The 16,839-nt window shown below is 43.4% G+C and overlaps 1 protein-coding gene across 1 annotated transcript; it reads left to right on the top strand.

Annotated features, from left to right (window-relative positions):
- Positions 1-6: 6 nt before the first annotated feature.
- On the top strand, positions 7-9,078 carry DDX47 (DEAD-box helicase 47). Its single transcript, XM_019474835.1, has 12 exons — positions 7-30; positions 789-882; positions 2,341-2,529; positions 3,209-3,280; positions 3,821-3,939; positions 4,461-4,532; positions 4,654-4,770; positions 4,940-5,086; positions 6,444-6,581; positions 7,985-8,055; positions 8,593-8,722; positions 8,816-9,078. The coding sequence occupies exons 2-12, from the start codon at positions 837-839 to the stop codon at positions 8,936-8,938; spliced, it is 1,224 nt and encodes a 407-aa protein (XP_019330380.1). The 5' UTR covers positions 7-30; positions 789-836; the 3' UTR covers positions 8,939-9,078.
- The last annotated feature ends 7,761 nt before the right edge of the window (positions 9,079-16,839 follow it).

Below are 16,839 nucleotides of genomic sequence, written 5' to 3'. Positions count from 1 at the left end.
GTAGAAGAGCCGCGAAGCTTCAAGGACCTGGTGAGGCCGGGCTGGAGCTGCTTCTGCCCCCGCTGCTCCCTCCCCCATCCCGAGGAGCACCCTTCTGCCCCTACCCCGCATATCAGGCCCGTGGGGGGGCGGGGAAGAGCCCTCCTCGGAGAGCCCCGCGTACCAGGCCGTGCCCCACGCCGCCCCGCTGTGCTTGCTCCGTCGTGGAGCAGGCCCCGGGCTGCAGGTCTCCGCGGGTTGGAGGCGGCCTCAGGCCCGGCGGAGCCGCCGGTGCACGGAGGGCAGACACGTGCGCCGCCGTCGCTCGGCGCGGGCGTGGTGCTGTGCCCGGGCGGGAGGTCTGGGGTGTTTAGGCCTCTGCTCCGGTGGGGGTGGCGTTTGCGCTCCGGTCTGTGCTCCTCAGCCGGCTGTCAGTGTTTTCAGTTGTGTTAATTTGCCCAGGTATTTTCCTTTTTGCATGCTCATGGGATACCCCTAGAGGGGACGAAAGACAGCTGGGTGTGTGTGGAAAGCTGCTTGTGTAAACTAGGAAAAAAAAAAAAAGATTGGTTTCTTACTGATGGCAGTCACCTCTAACAATTTTGAACAAATCTATCAAGTTACTGATGGAGGTGGGGTCACTGTGAGCAGCCTGCCCTTTCATGTAGTTGCACTGAGGGCCTGATGGGGTTGTCTTTGCTAGAGACAACCTTCACTCTGTTGCAGTGTATATTTAACTTAAGTCTATGATTTAATTTAGGTCTCCTTGGTGATGTCTGTTTCCCTTTTCTCTTTTCACTAATGTTCAGGGAGTGACAGATGTCCTGTGTGAAGCTTGTGACCAGTTAGGATGGAAGATGCCAACAAAGATCCAAGTTGAGGCTATTCCAGTAGCTCTCCAAGGTGAGCAGTGTGCTTCTCTGATCCTGAATCTGGGGATGCTCCAGGACCTCTATGTGAATGAATTTTGCTGAGTGAGAAGTGGCAGGGATGAGAGTGTTCTTGCTGCTTCATTGAAGATCTCTGTCTAGAAGTAGTTTTTGTGTTTATTCTTGTGTCTTTCCCAGGTGGAGCTTGGAATGCTAATTTCTCCTATAACGCTGCCTGTAATTGCAAACGTTCAAATGGGTACATGCATGGGTTCTTGAGTGTTCACTGCTGTTGTGTAGTTCTGACGCTCCACGTTAAATAGAATTGTTGTCAATCATTTGAGCTGCTAGTCTGCATTGACCATTTTCTTTCTGAAATACTCAAGGATACACAGGAAACTTCTTGATAGATTTAGGACTGTGCCTCTTCTGGTAGAGACCTTCAATGTGTGTCTGAAGTTGGAGATGCCTTGACTGATTACATAGCTTGTATAATCGGCTTTGCTGTGAGCAGGCAATTCTTTGAAATTAGATTTCTGGAGTGAGTAACAACCGAACCACAGTGACTTTCTGTAAACATCCTGGAATTACAGGAAAATAAATAACTGAATTCAGCAAATGTTTCTGCCTCTAGAATGTTTGTTGTTTTTTTAAAAAAACCCCACAAACACTGTGAAGCAGGAATAGAACAATGTAGTACCAGAATGGGAATAAACTTTCAGTGTCTACTCTGTTCTAGTAATTAACTGTTGTCAGCCTCTTTTACTCCACATAAAAGATTCTCTTAAAACCCAAAACAAAGAAAAGAAAAGTAAGATTGCATTCCTGAGAAGTTGTTTCCAGTTTAAGGCCTGTTGGCAGCATGTTCTTCTCAGCTGTAGGAGTTTAGGAGGTCAGAATGGATCCTACTGATGAGTTCTACCCTGTTGCCTGCATTGTTTTTGGGCAAAGGACTTACTGTCCTAATCCTTCCTGCTGCAAACTGGTTTAGATTACTCTCTTAATCAATGGCACAAAGTAGATTGTGGCTTGTAAAATGTGAGTTTGGTAGTGCTGTTGTCTTGTAGCTGGTATGACCTATGTCTCAAACACTGGAGTCTATTTCCTTGTAAGCCAGTAAACAGACAACAGTTGGTCTAGAATACTTAGCCAGATAGAAGCAATAGGCTGTAAATTGACTGACAGGTTTGAGAAATAATAAAGTAAAGCTTTTTTTGAACCTAAAGTTTGTATGAAAACCTGTATATTGGTAGAAGTTTAACTAGAGAATGAAAGGCATTGAGACTGTAATTTATTGTACAAATGAAGTCACACTCTAAAAACACTGCAGAGATGTTCTGAAATTCTTTGGTTTGGCTCTTTGTTCTCCTTTACCCTTTGTGTGTCTCCTCCCCCTTAGGGAATTATTGTGCTGTTTTGTACAGTGCTTTGAAGGCTTCTTTCTCTAGTCTAGATTTGTAACAGTTTTTGCCCTCCTTGCTGCTCCTTGTAGGCAGAGATATCATTGGACTGGCAGAAACTGGCTCTGGAAAAACAGGAGCCTTTGCTTTACCAATTCTTCAAGCACTACTGGAAACACCTCAGCGATTATTTGCTCTTGTCCTCACACCGACAAGGGAGCTGGCCTTCCAAATCTCAGAGCAGTTTGAAGCTCTTGGATCCTCCATCGGTGTCCACAGTAGTAAGTAGCTTTGTGATATTGGAGCAGTTTTCCTGAAGACTGAAGTTTGTCAGCTCTAGATTGCAAAGGGAAAAGTAGAGAGTATTTGTATGGAGGGTTGAACAAAAGGTGAGAAAAGCTTGTGATGCTGGAAGACAGAGATCTGGTATCAGGTCTGGGAAAGAAAGACTGTATGGTCTTTCCTCATGGAGTGGTCTGCAGCTCTTCTGCATTTTATGTCCAAACAGTTAAAGATGGAAGTAGGAGAGAATCTTCTCAATAGTAAATTTGTGTCAAGTGAAATTGCATAGAGCTCCACTCTATAGTGTGATGTAGTTTAATCTTTCCTTCAGACTGTCTGTATTGGTTCTTTACATATTCTCTACAAACATAAAAGCTTTGTGGGTATTTTTAGAATTCCTAGATTTTTGCAGCTGAGTTAAGCTGCAAGGAATAGATTCTGCCTGTAGCTCTTCAACTGTGAAAATAAAATACTCAGGGCCAGTAAGGACTTAATTGTGTGGTTTAAGAGGCCTGGGAAAGTCAGGTGTGCTAAAATAAAGTGAATTCTCATAAAGATAAGTAGCCTTTCATTTGTACAGAGTTGTTCTGGATGGCAGGGAGTAGGAGGAAACGCTATGGTGCCGGGGGCTAGCTGGTGCTACACTGAGAGATTCACTATATTCTATTTGTCCTGCAGCGGTTATTGTGGGTGGAATTGACACGATGTCTCAAGCTCTGGCCTTAGCCAAGAAACCACATGTTATAATTGGTAAGTTAACGTGCTGGGGGTACGAGATATGAATATTATCGAACCGCAGTTGTCCAAAGGAAAGAGTGCCAAAAGCTTTTGTGCATTTGAAGGAGAAGTGAGAGAGTACATAATTTATTTTTGTCCTGAGATCTGAGTACTGGCTTATTAATGTTTCTAGAGTATACACCAGTAGCCTTGGTGCTACAAGCTCATTCCAAAGCATTCCTGCTAGACTGCCTTTGGCTTGGTTTTTCATTCTCAAGTATGCAAAATGCTGGTCTCATCCCTCTCAGTACAATTTGCCTACAGTCTGTTTTGTTTTGCTTTTTTTTTTCTAGGGGGAGGGGTGGAAGGAGGGCATTCTGCAGAGAGTCTGACTCCATTAGTCTTATTTCAAAACACTTTGAAGATATTCTTCGAAAGAGTCCTTCCCATAAAGCAATCTGCCTTTACGTCTCTTGGGCAAAAAGTCCCATTTCTGTACGGATGACTCTCTTGCCTCCTTGGATCTTTTCCTTTGCTTTAATTCTAAATGTGCTCTCGTGATTTTGTTGGTAGCGACCCCTGGCCGTCTAGTTGATCATCTGGAGAACACAAAGGGCTTCAACTTACGAGCTCTGAAGTTCCTAGTGATGGATGAGGCTGACCGGATCCTTAACATGGATTTTGAGACAGAGGTAGGAATCTGCCAAAAGAAAGGTTTAGAACACCAGATGAGTCCCTCTAAAATTGCTTTGTACAGTCATGTAGTAAACACTGAGCTGTTCTGTAGAAATTAATAGCAAATTGTAACTAAGATCTAATAATTGCACAAAAGTCTACAGTGAGAGTAGAACTTAGTAGAGTTCTGCAGAGCACTAGCAAGACAGTAGGAGGCATTTTGTCTCTGAAATCTACTGGTTTCTCTGGAGCGCCTCACATTGACACAGTTCCTGTAGAACACAATCACATGCATGTTCCTGCAGGAATATTGCCTGGTATTTGCACTGCTATTGGATTTCTGGAGTTCACACTGCCTAATTGTCAACAAGCCATCAGCCTACACATTCCCTTTAGAAGAGGGGAAATTTATTCCTACTGTGAGTCTTAAGTTGCACACATGCATTACTCTTCATTTGGATGATCATTATATTTGGAGGAGGCTTATGTCTTGATTGCTGTTGTATTCAGCATTTCCGTTTCCTTTACATTTTTACAGGTAGATAAGATATTAAAAGTGATTCCTCGAGACAGGAAGACATTCCTGTTTTCTGCTACCATGACCAAGAAGGTGAGAGCAGAGTACTCTGCATTAGTTCTTCCATCAGGCTATACTGTTGACTAGACTGTGCGATACAGGTTTCTGACAAGATCTCCGTCCATCTCGTACTAACTTACATTGATATTCCCAGGTTCAAAAACTCCAGCGTGCTGCTCTGAAGAATCCTGTTAAATGTGCTGTTTCTTCCAAGTATCAGACAGTTGAAACTCTACAGCAGTACTACATTTTCATCCCATCCAAATTCAAGGTAATGCCACTTCTGTTTCTTCCCTCTTCCGATTGTGTCTTGTCTTCTTGTTTCCACATCTGCCAAATATCTTGTCATCTTCTCTGGCTTATACCTAGTCCTTAATGTGGCTTATGTGATTATCTTTTTTTTTTCTTTTTTTTTTTTTCTCTTCTCTGTTTCTTTACAGGACAGCTACTTGGTTTATATCTTGAATGAACTAGCTGGAAACTCTTTCATGATATTCTGTAGTACGTGTAACAATACTCAGAGGACTGCTCTACTGCTCCGCAACCTGGGGTTCACTGCCATTCCTCTCCATGGGCAGATGAGTCAGGTATGGGCATACCCCACAGAATGGAGTAGACAGGAGACTTATCGCTTTACAGAGAGAGCAGAACTTAGTAGAGTTCTGCAGAGCACTAGCAAGACAGTAGGAGGCATTTTGTCTCTGAAATCTACTGGTTTCTCTGGAGCGCCTCACATTGACACAGTTCCTGTAGAACACAATCACATGCATGTTCCTGCAGGAATATTGCCTGGTATTTGCACTGCTATTGGATTTCTGGAGTTCACACTGCCTAATTGTCAACAAGCCATCAGCCTACACATTCCCTTTAGAAGAGGGGAAATTTATTCCTACTGTGAGTCTTAAGTTGCACACATGCATTACTCTTCATTTGGATGATCATTATATTTGGAGGAGGCTTATGTCTTGATTGCTGTTGTATTCAGCATTTCCGTTTCCTTTACATTTTTACAGGTAGATAAGATATTAAAAGTGATTCCTCGAGACAGGAAGACATTCCTGTTTTCTGCTACCATGACCAAGAAGGTGAGAGCAGAGTACTCTGCATTAGTTCTTCCATCAGGCTATACTGTTGACTAGACTGTGCGATACAGGTTTCTGACAAGATCTTCGTCCATCTCGTACTAACTTACATTGATATTCCCAGGTTCAAAAACTCCAGCGTGCTGCTCTGAAGAATCCTGTTAAATGTGCTGTTTCTTCCAAGTATCAGACAGTTGAAACTCTACAGCAGTACTACATTTTCATCCCATCCAAATTCAAGGTAATGCCACTTCTGTTTCTTCCCTCTTCCGATTGTGTCTTGTCTTCTTGTTTCCACATCTGCCAAATATCTTGTCATCTTCTCTGGCTTATACCTAGTCCTTAATGTGGCTTATGTGTGATTATCTTTTTTTTTTCTTTTTTTTTTTCTCTTCTCTGTTTCTTTACAGGACAGCTACTTGGTTTATATCTTGAATGAACTAGCTGGAAACTCTTTCATGATATTCTGTAGTACGTGTAACAATACTCAGAGGACTGCTCTACTGCTCCGCAACCTGGGGTTCACTGCCATTCCTCTCCATGGGCAGATGAGTCAGGTATGGGCATACCCCACAGAATGGAGTAGACAGGAGACTTATCGCTTGGGAAATGGGCTGCACCATACTGAGTCACAATTACCTTGCAGAAGGAGTATTCCACAGCTAGTGGACTGGACTGATCCCTAGAAAGTTAACTCATGTGAATGCTGCCACTGATTCTGTAATAGTTCAAAAAGAAATTAGAGAAGTGAGATTTTTGAGTAGTTTCTCCCCCGGTTCTTCTGTACCAGTATTTCAACAAGAGCATATTAACCAGAATGAGCATTATCCTCTCATTCCCTTTTTGTCCTCCTCTCTTCCAGAATAAACGCTTGGGCTCTCTAAACAAGTTCAAGGCAAAGGCACGTTCTATTCTGCTGGCTACTGATGTTGCAAGCAGAGGTCTGGACATCCCACATGTAGATGTGGTAATAAACTTTGATATTCCTACGCACTCTAAGGTAAGCTAGTCTATGTGCTAGCTGAGAGCTTCTGGTCACCGGGAGGCATAGTGAAGCTAGACAAAGGAACAAAGACACCTTTTCTCTGTTCTGCTGACTGGAAGTCTAGTTCACACTTCTGTAGATTAGAAGATGTAGTTCAGCCTCTGCAATTGAGTTGGTATCTCAGTTTGGTTGGGTGGCCTCATCTGGATTGTAGAACTGATCCCATAAGTGAAGAGAGGAAACGAGGGATGTTCTGTGTCTTTGTATTTCTGCTCAGAGTATGTGTTTTGCCATATTACATTAAAGGGCTTCTAGACTTTGAAAATAGTTTTAACATATTACTAGTTTCAGGTAGTCATCTCTGTTCCTGTCATCCAGGTCTGCCTTCACATTTTAAACTGTGTTTTTTTTTAAAAAAAAAAAAGTAAAAATTCTCCCATTATGTTCAATGAGGATTTAATCAAGAAAGATGTCTTTAATATGTTTCACCTTCACATCACAAAAGTACAGCAAACTGAAAAAAAGTGCGTTACTAACTTTCTACCTTACAGAAAGTATAGTATTATCTTAGGGGTCTGACTTTGTTTCCCAGCCTAGTTTCAGAAAGCATACCATTAACATGCATTTCAGGAATTGCTGTTGTTCCTTATAATGATCAAAGATTTTACACATTGCAAACAGAAGTAAGTATGGTGGTTCTTTTGAAGACGCTGCTTTTGACATTGTTAAAGGACAAAAGTTAAAAAAAATAATGGTGGGGGCAGCAGCTTGAATGACGTCATTAGAGTTTTTGTGTCCCTCCCTCTCGTCTAACCATGTCACAGAACACATCCTTTCTCATGATGCTTCCTTTCTCCACAGATCCTACATGGAGAAGGGAATATTGTAATTTCCATAATGCAGTACAAAACCTGGAAAACAGCCTAGAACCATATAAACAGAAGACGCTCAATAGATCAGACGCTTCCAAATTGTTTTCATTCATCCTTCCTTTCACTGTGCTTGCCAAATTTAAATCTGCTTGCCAGAGAGTTTGCCTGAAAGACAGACTATGTAGAGTACTAGATCCCAAGACTGAAAATGCAGGCATTGGCTCACTTTAAATATTAGCTTTCCAAGGAATTGGTAGTTCATTAGTAAAGTCATGTATCACAACTTTTGTCCTGCAATCTTGAATAGTTGGAGGTGGTCTTTTCCTTTAGAAAGAGAAGAATTCAAACGTTAAAACCAAAGATATGCCTCCACAAGCCAGCATCTTCTCAAATCCTAATCCTGCACACGGTCCCACGTATTTAATCCTGGCTGTATTTTCTCCCCTTTTTCTTTCCTAACGAAAAATTATATGGGCTGATTTCCCATAACTTCTGTTCTGTGTTTGGTGCACATATCTTATTGCTTATCAAGAAAATTGTTTTCAGGATTATATTCATCGTGTTGGGAGAACAGCTCGAGCTGGGAGATCTGGCAAATCTATCACTTTTGTCACACAGTAAGTGTTAAAATGTGGCAGACTTATTCTTCCCAGCTGTATTTCAGAGCAGAAGACATCTGACCTCATCCTGGGTGGGAGGAAAATACTACTTTTCATTTTGAGGTGCCAGTTGGATTTATTTAATTAAAGGGGAGAGAATTCAAAGCCCAGGGTGGGGAGGGAGAAAGGTCTGGGATAAATTCTAGAAGCAGGCATGTAATGAGCAGAACTAACTGTTTATAACTTGATTATATAATATACATACATTTTTATAATATATAATGCAGGTTAAGTAAGTGTGGTTTTTTTAAGTACTGAAGTATTTGTCTAAAAAAAGCCTTTGCCAAATACTTCTGAACAGAGATGAGCTGAATAAATCAGTGAAGCCATCCCGAACGATGGCATCATTCGAATGCAATTAAGAGTTGCTTATGAGACCATCAGCACAAGCTAACAATATCTGTGGGCTGGAGATAAGGGGTGATGTCTCTGGGTGGTGACAGCTGAAGCACTCTCAGGAGGGCTGATTCAACCTGGTGTCTTGTCTTTTCTCAGGTATGATGTAGAGCTGTTCCAGCGCATTGAACACCTGATTGGCAAGAAGCTGCCAGCATTCCCCATGCAAGAGGAAGAAGTTATGATGCTGACAGAGCGCGTGGCTGAGGCCCAGAGATTTGCTCGAATGGTGGGTGGTGGCTTTTTGTCCCTCTACTTGCTGTTGTAGTCTGAATTTCCTCGTGTGCCAGAACTCTTGGTCAATCTCTTGATTGCATTGCAGGAGCTGCGGGAGCAGGGAGAGAAGAAGCGAACTCGGAATGATAATGATGATGATACAGAAGAAGCTATTGGTGTCAGGAATAAGGTGGCAGGTGGGAAAAAGAAGAAAAGGAAAACCTTCTAGCTCAGTATTTGGACAGACTTTATTTTATTTTTTCTCTTTATGGCTACATGAACTCGGCAAAAATGGTCTACCAAGCCTTCTCCAGTGGATTTTTTTCAGAACTACTTATTATTAAATTGGGCAGTCTACCTGGAAAACAACTTCCTCTCTTCTGCTTCACCAGTTACACACTGAGCTTGGCCCATTGTGGTTCCATGAGACTAGTCTTCCTTTCAGAGACAGCAGACCTGAAAGCAGTTGTGGGCTGGTCCTGCTCATTCACAAAGAGGTGCAGTGTAGGTGCAGCTTTCCCACTGCTGCAGCCTGTCTCACTACCCAAACTCACTGAGTGCATCTGGGGTCAGATAGGTCTGTCAGAAGAAAGAGAGGAAAAAGTTAAAAGAAGCAACTGAGTTTCCACAGCACAGCTGTGATGCCCTTGCCTTAGTGAAGGGACATGTGACATGGAGAACTCCAAATATATTTTGCTTAATTTTAAAGCTACTTGGTTTTCCTTGTCTTAGCGCTGACCTGTTCTGCTCATTTTGAATATCGGCTCTGCCAGAAGGTTTTCTTATTACATCAGCCTTAGCGACTCAGATGTGACATCAACGCCTTAGATGTTGGCTGAAGAGTGGCCCAGCACAGAGAGAACCTGTTTGGGCAGGATTAGGCTATTCACTGCCTGGAATTCGATCCAGAATCTGTAATGATTGGCAAGATCAAGGAGAGGTCTGGGTTTGGTGGTTTTTTTGTGGCTGATTCCTGTAGTACATACAAGACAACGCAAGAGGGTGGTATTTACATAGGAAAGCAGCTCACAAACTGGGTGGTGGAGAAAAACGGGTATCATAAAGGCCCTTTCTGTGTTGCCCTATTTATTTCTCTGTCTTAGGCAGAGTTCAGTGCCGCATAAGTAGACTCTTGCAAGAATGGGATAAATGTACTTATCTTCATATCAGACCAGAAGGTTAGTGCCAGTTTCCACTGGCAATAAAAATTTTCACAGAGACATTTCTGCTGGTGGGCAGAGGAGGGTGAGAAACTCCTTCATGATCACTCAACATGAAAATTTAATGTCCGTTAGAACCACTCATAAACTTGGTTTTCTGCTACGTGAAAAGTAATGTTCAAAAGATTCTTTTTAAGGTCTAAGTGGAAAGCAGAAACTACTGCAGTAGTCAAGATGAGCACAATGGTTACTTCATAGTGTCAACATAAATCTAATATACGCATGTATGCTAGTCAGAATGCTTTTATACTTTTGTTTGGGGCAGCACATTTTACAAAATTACAGAAAACACAGCATGGTTAAAACTAATAAGGGGAACATGTTTTTTTCTTTTTTATTTAAAACACCTCTGTTGTCTTCATGAGGAACAAACGTACTCTCTGGTGTAAGAAGAGTGCCAGTGTTCTTTGGTGTTTGTTTTTTATTTTTAGCAGTTTACTCAAATCTCCCAAATATTCACCTTCAAGTTTGATAGCTCTAAAGCAGTCTAGGATCAGTGGCAGATAAGTAAGGGTACAGATCTTGGGTATGTTGACTGCTAAGAGCATTCTTACAAAGCAGGAAGAGAGTGTGTGTCCTAGTGCAGAGAGGTAGGGGTGGAAGTCCAGTAATGAGAACATGTTAATTCTGTGGGGCCCTTTGGTAGGGATCCCCACAGGTAAAAGGAAACAGCCCTAGAATGCACCACAGAGAGAGGGATAAAATGAGTGAGCATATGGGTGGAGATGCAAATGCTTGTTCCCCATGGAGCAAGGGAACTTTCCTGACTGGCTTTCTGTCCTGCTGGATGCTTGAACAAAATTTCTTATCCTTCACAAGCAGGACAGGGTTGGTCCCGCTATCAGCAAATGAAGATTAAATCCGTCTGAGACTCTGGGTCTCTGGAAAACCTGTCAGTGTTATTCCCAGTTATGTAACGGGTGGCATGCAGAGCCAGTCCCGAACCAATCTTGTAAAATGATGTGAAGGGCAATTTTACTGCTGGAGGAGGTAGGGCAGGATCATTCCTTTCAGACGCAGTATGAGGCTTTCTTTAATAGATCAGTGGAGTCTCTAGCATCTCTCTGTGTTCGTGTGTGGAAGGCTGCAACAGCAGAGGGAATCTGTCTTGCCCCTTGATGGGGTGAATGATTCTCTGTCCCTCCTCTGCAGCTGCAAGAGTAACAGAGGAGAGAAGTAGAGCTGCTCCTTGTAAAAGGGTGCAGAACCTCCTTGAGAGGAGTGACTCCTAGACAGCTGGCCACCTCCCTTGATCTGGAATGACAAGCCATAGAAACACTTGGCACTAGAAAAGCAAAGGTCTCACCACACCCACATTCTCACCAGTGACTCACCTGCCACAGGTATGTGCATTCAAGTTCAGCTAAAAATATCTCAACAGGTTGGAGGGGCAAGAAATAGTTTATTTTGACTATACCATGAGGACTAGGTCAGAGGGTGTTTGTGTAACTGAAGTGGAAGAGGGAGTGTCTAAAGATGTATTTGGTCAAAATAGAATTTGCAGCCAGGCTAAAGCAAAATCTGTAGCTGATCTAATGAAACATGAGGGGAAAAGAATGGAGTAAGACCTGTCTCTGGATAAAAGACAGTTCAGAAAATACCAGCACTGGTACGTGTGTGGCTGCATACTTTCGTAAAACAACTGGCGACAGTGTATTTGTTCAGTCAGGAGGACTCTTGAGGGGCAGTTCTGAAGCACACCTCTCTGCACACCTCTTGAGTCTTTGCACAGCAGGGAGCTGAAGTGGAAGATTAACCTTGGTGTGACGTAAGGCAGGATCGGGCTAACACAACCTGTCATTTTTTTGTGGTTGAAACTCGAGTGAAGTTTCAACAAAAGCTGTGTTCTCAAAAGATGTTCAGTGGGGATGTTTGCAGTTTGAAACAATTCTGCACTTCCAAAGTCCATAACGAGAAGGTGATTGTTTATATACTTGTAATAGGTATTTTAAAAATCAAAACTATAAAACATTATTTAATACGGCATAGGTAGCTACCTCGGGCAGTAAAGAATGGGGATATAGTGTCTTTCATTTAAATGTTCTAGAGCTAGCAGAAGTGGGACAATCCTTTCAAGGCGAGGAGTAAAATTAAACATTGATGTCAGTGTGAATAACTGACTTCAAGATAAGTGAGGAGGATAGCTGCAAAAAGTAGCAGTCCCTGCAACCACGCAGTGGTCCAGAGCAGAAGCTGCGCTGAATTGACCTGTCTGAAATGGATTTGGCCGTCTCAGTTCCCCGGTGCCGTGCACCTGCTGCCTAGGGGCTGCAAGGGAAGACGTGGGCAGGAAAGCATAGCTGGGAACCAGGGTGGGGAATCCAGGGCTTTTTTCTGTGGTGGCAGCCTGAGCCTAAGTCTGCGTAAAATAATCACGAGGAGCACAGCCTGTTCCAAGGACCTGGCAGCCCACCTTCCCCCCTGCCCCAAAAAAGTAGAAATGACCAAGAGGGAGAGCTAAGTATGATGACTTTCTAGCAACACCATTAATTCGTGCTGAGAAGAGGCTCAGTTTAGGAGGGAACTCAGAGTAAGAAGTGATTTGGAATCTGGAGGGCCTTAGTTCACAAAGCAGGACTGAAATTAGTAAACATTCCCAGTTTAGCCAAGCACTGAAGAAGGAAAATATCCCACATAGTTAAAAGCCCTTGGAAGTACTTAAGAAGGAATGGAATTGATTGCATGACTTGTGAAAGACACAGGCATGTACCAAGCATTTTGATGTTGTATAAATGTGAAGTTGTGGTTTGCCTGCAATGGCATGTGAGGAGCTTCTGTAGACATTCAAGTGAGCAATTAATTCTTGTAAATGTTGCAGAGCAAATGCTGTAAAAATCCAGCTTTGGTCCCAGAAGTTGTTCATGTAGTCATTCTGAATTCTTACTGCTCTTGCTTATGCACTTACCAGTAGACTTTTTGGGGAAAAAAAACTACCACTGTGTAAACATGGAGAATCAGAATATGAGTTTCTGATGGAATCCCAAGCTTTGGGGTTAACTCCTGAACGTTTTTTTAAAAAAAAAAAGTTAAAAGACACTTTCTTAGTCTTTAGATGGCTTTTTTCCCTGGTCAGACTATGAAAGCTCCTTCTCAATAACAGTATTTAAAAGGGAGAGCTAAGGATGTTTCGTTCCTCTGGCACCTAAGAAATGGGAATGGTCGCTTGCTCTCTGGCCGAGGGATGAATACAGCCATGCCTCCAGTGCTGTATCTCTTCCTGAGGACCCTTCAGGTGTGGAAACTTATGATGATGACAATAACAATTTCTCTCTGCTTCCAAAGCCCCCTGGGACAGAGGTACCTGCCTTCCTGAACATGATAATCAAGTACACGTCATGGATCATGGTAGGATGTGTGTTGGACTGTGCCAAGGTCATGCCTAGTTGTGCCATAGGAGACAGTGGCGCTGTGCAGTCTTCAGCTGTTGACATTGTAGGTCCTCAGGGAGGGGTGGATGCCCTTGGAGCTTGTTCAGCACTTTTTCAGGGAAGCTTCTAGAAGCCTGAAGCTGTGTTTACTAGAGGCTGACACAGGGTAATTCTACGTCCCCAAAGGGAAGAGGACTATTTTCATCTTTGCTTTCTCTGCTGGAGAACTCTCATCGTTGCAGGGATGTATATGCGGCTCTGTTGCCTCTCCCTAAAATAAACTCTAGGGATAGGACTCTGTCAAAAGTTTCTGGCTTCCCTTGGGCTTAGTGTTTGTGTAATGGTTCCTGAGGAAAGGGAGATGCAATGTGGACCTTCTGTGCAAAAAGGGGGAAATCCTTCCATTCAAATCCTAGCAAAGGCAGAAAAAGAACCCTGTTGCAGGCCTCTCACAGAGATTATTCCTTCTGTCCATCACTTCCTCCTCCCTATTTGATATTGTCAAGGAAGGCAGGTTTTTTGGCACGTGTTTCCCATTTGGACTGATTTTAGTCCCCTTTAATCCTCCTCAAGATTTTCACCCACAAACACATCTCTGTAAAGAAAGGTAAATAGCAAAACTTGCTCTGCAAGTCATCTGTGTAAGATAGAGGAGGGTTGCATGATAAGGTTGAATTGCTTGAGTTATGCTGGCTTTCCAGAAGACTCATCTGTGTAAGATAGAGGAGGGTTGCATAAGGTTGAATTGCTTGAGTTGTGCTGGCTTTCCAGAAGAAAATGATTCCTTTGTGTGGTTTTTCTTGTACGTCTGCTCCGTCCCATGAACAGGGCTAAAAAATGCCACATTCTTGGCTTTGATGTAGGAAAAAGTCTTTTGCACAATGAGAGTTGGCGTCACAAAAGTACCTTCTTTCCTGCAGTAGGAATGTAAGGGGGCATAGGATCTGTGGAGCAAGCCTGGGAGAGAATGTGTGGAGGCAGAGATAGCCAGCCTGATCTGTCCTTACCAGCTTCTGTGCTTGATGTATCATCAGCAGGAAAGTAATACTTCTCCCTCAATATGTATTCAGAATGATAAATTTGCCACTAGTGAGTGATTTCCTATTACTGCTGCTCATGCACATGCTTACTGGTGTGTTAAACCTTTATCTTGGTGCATGCCAGAGGCTCTCTTTGGTTGTTAAGGACGGGTCTTCTCCAAACACAATCAACAATATGAAGCAGACAGCCTAATAGACTCCTTTGACGGAGCCTAGGCAGAATCAGCTTTCCGTTCCTGCAATTGCAGGTCTCGAGATGCCTCTTAGAGATTCTGCAGAGCTATGGACTATTTCCATTGGATACACTCAAGTCATGTGTGTGTATCTTAGTTTAGGCTCTCTCCACCCGTTGGTGAGAATTGCTTTAGTATTAACTAGGAATCTTGGAGTTGCCTTTCCAATTTTCAAGAAAAGTTTAAATAAAAATGCAAACTTTTAAAAAGGCAAACAAAGTATTGGCTATGCTCTCCAAAATGGATAACATAGTGACAAATGTTTATAAAAGATCTATGGAAGAAATGTCAGAAATAGATTTGCTAGTCTGCTCTCTCTAAGATCAAATTTAGAGATAGTCTCGCTTCTGCCTGTGTTCAGCTGGTTGGCTGCAGCCAGGCTTGCTCATCTCAGCTGAGTTTGTTAGAAAGCCCTTCCTTGCAAAGCATGGTGGTGTTTTGTGACTCTTTGGTTCTTCCAAGGCTCCCACTCAGATATGACTTCTTTTACTCCAGCTACACTGCCTCCATCTAGTTCAGAAGATGACTTTTTGAAGATCCATCCTCTGAATGGCAGGCTACCTCCCCTCTTTGAAAATGCCAGCGCTGCTTTCACAGGTCAGATGCTGCCACCTGGTCTGGCTGATGAACAGCTCTTTGTGATTAGTGAGGAATCTCCCTCTCCATCAGGCTTGTGTTAAGCTGATGGAAGGGGAATTGCTGGAATTGCCGTCACTGATCTTGGTCTTGCATTTGCATGCACTGTTTGCAAGTATGTGACTGCTGTGTTCCTTTGAAAATCCTGCCATGTTCCTTTGAAAATCCTATAGCAGACAGTTGTGGCTCTCTTGAATTCAGTAGAAGCAGCAGATACAGAGGAAGGCTAATGGAGGGCCCTGTTAGCCTTCTGTTGTTGATACACCTGCTGTGCAATGGGAAGGCAGCTTGCTGGGGGGCATAGTATCAATGAAATCTTTGGTGAGCGTATTTATCTCTGTATCTTACACACACCGCAAATAAAGCTTGCTTCCTTCCTTCCTTCCTGTCTGCCTTCCTGTCTGTCTGTCTTTCAACACAACAAGCCCTTTGGAAAGCTAATTGCTCTGTTCTTTCTTGAAAAGGAAGGCAGAGCCCCTGAACCAGCAGTGTTTGCTTGTCCTGTGCCAAGCAGGACACAAGGATAGAAACTTTGAGAGCTCTCCTCTTTTGCCATGTTCTTTAGCCTCTCCTGCTTGGGTCAGGACAGCCTCCTGGTGGAAGTGTTCAGCTTTGTTAGCTATGTCAGCCCTTTTCTTCTCTGATCACCTGAGATCTACAGGACCGTGTATTACCAATTTACATGGGTAGCACAGAAAATGCACAAGGGGAGATGCTTTTCTGCCTCAAAGAGCTTGTGGGTTAACATCCAAAACTATGCTGACGTCTAGTTACTGACATGTGAAGATACAGGGATAAAGAAGAGGACTAATAGGGGGGAAGTCCCTCTTTATAGCTGGATGGTGAGTTTGCATGGAGCTGTTACCTCTCCTGGTGGGGAAAGACCTTTGACAAGTAGAGATCTGAAGCCAACCATGGCTGAGTGACCTTGCCTTGAAGTGGCTTCTGTGATCTGGACACTCATCTCCTTGGCCTTTGCAGTGGCAGGACAAATATGTAAATTTCTGCCTGCTTTGCTAAAGTAAGGTAACTGCACCAGGAGCCATGCTGAGTCTTTAAAATGAATCCTGGATAGAAGGAAACAGCTTGTGAGCTTGTGCATTACCCCAGGTCCTGCTTCAGCTGGAAAGCTTTGCTCTGTGACTGAAGTGGGCAATGGGCTGAGCCCTGCAGCAGAAGCCAGGACTGCCTGACATACAAGGCTGTACTGGTAGACTAAAGCGGGTTAGCCTGCCTGCTCAGCACCTCAGCAAAATCTCGCTGCCCAGACAGGCAGAGTTTGCATCTGTCCTGGTTTCGGCAGGGATAGAGTTAATTTCCTTTCTAGTAGCTGGTACAGTGCTGTGTTTTGGATTTAGGACAAGAACAAAGCTGATAACACACCGATGTTTTAGTTGTTGCTACGTAATGCTTACACTAGCCAAGGACTTTTCAGCTTCCCATGCTCTACTGACTGAGAAGGCTGGAGGTGCACAAGAAGCTGGGAGGGGGCACAGCCAAACTGGCCAAAGGGACATTCCATACCATGTGACGTTATGCTCAGTACATAAACTGGGGAAAGCTGGCCGGGGGGGACCATGGGCCGTGCTCGGGGGCTGGCTGGGCATTGGTCAGCGGGTGGTGAGCAATTGCA

This window comes from Aptenodytes forsteri, unplaced genomic scaffold (assembly GCF_000699145.1).
Source record: "Aptenodytes forsteri isolate BGI_AS27 unplaced genomic scaffold, ASM69914v1 Scaffold284, whole genome shotgun sequence".
In the NCBI taxonomy this organism is placed as follows: domain Eukaryota; kingdom Metazoa; phylum Chordata; class Aves; order Sphenisciformes; family Spheniscidae; genus Aptenodytes; species Aptenodytes forsteri.
Note: the sequence above shows the minus strand (reverse complement) of the source record. Positions and strands in the feature narration are given on the sequence as shown.

What these genes read in the sequence shown, in the direction of transcription:
- DDX47 (XM_019474835.1), top strand. Translation starts at nt 837, where the DNA reads ATGCCAACAAAGATCCAAGTTGAGGCTATTCCAGTAGCTCTCCAAG. An exon ending in TATTCCAGTAGCTCTCCAAG is followed by an intron (nt 883 to 2,340) that starts GTGAGCAGTGTG and finishes TGCTCCTTGTAG; the next exon opens with GCAGAGATATCATTGGACTG. An exon ending in TCTATCACTTTTGTCACACA is followed by an intron (nt 8,056 to 8,592) that starts GTAAGTGTTAAA and finishes GTCTTTTCTCAG; the next exon opens with GTATGATGTAGAGCTGTTCC.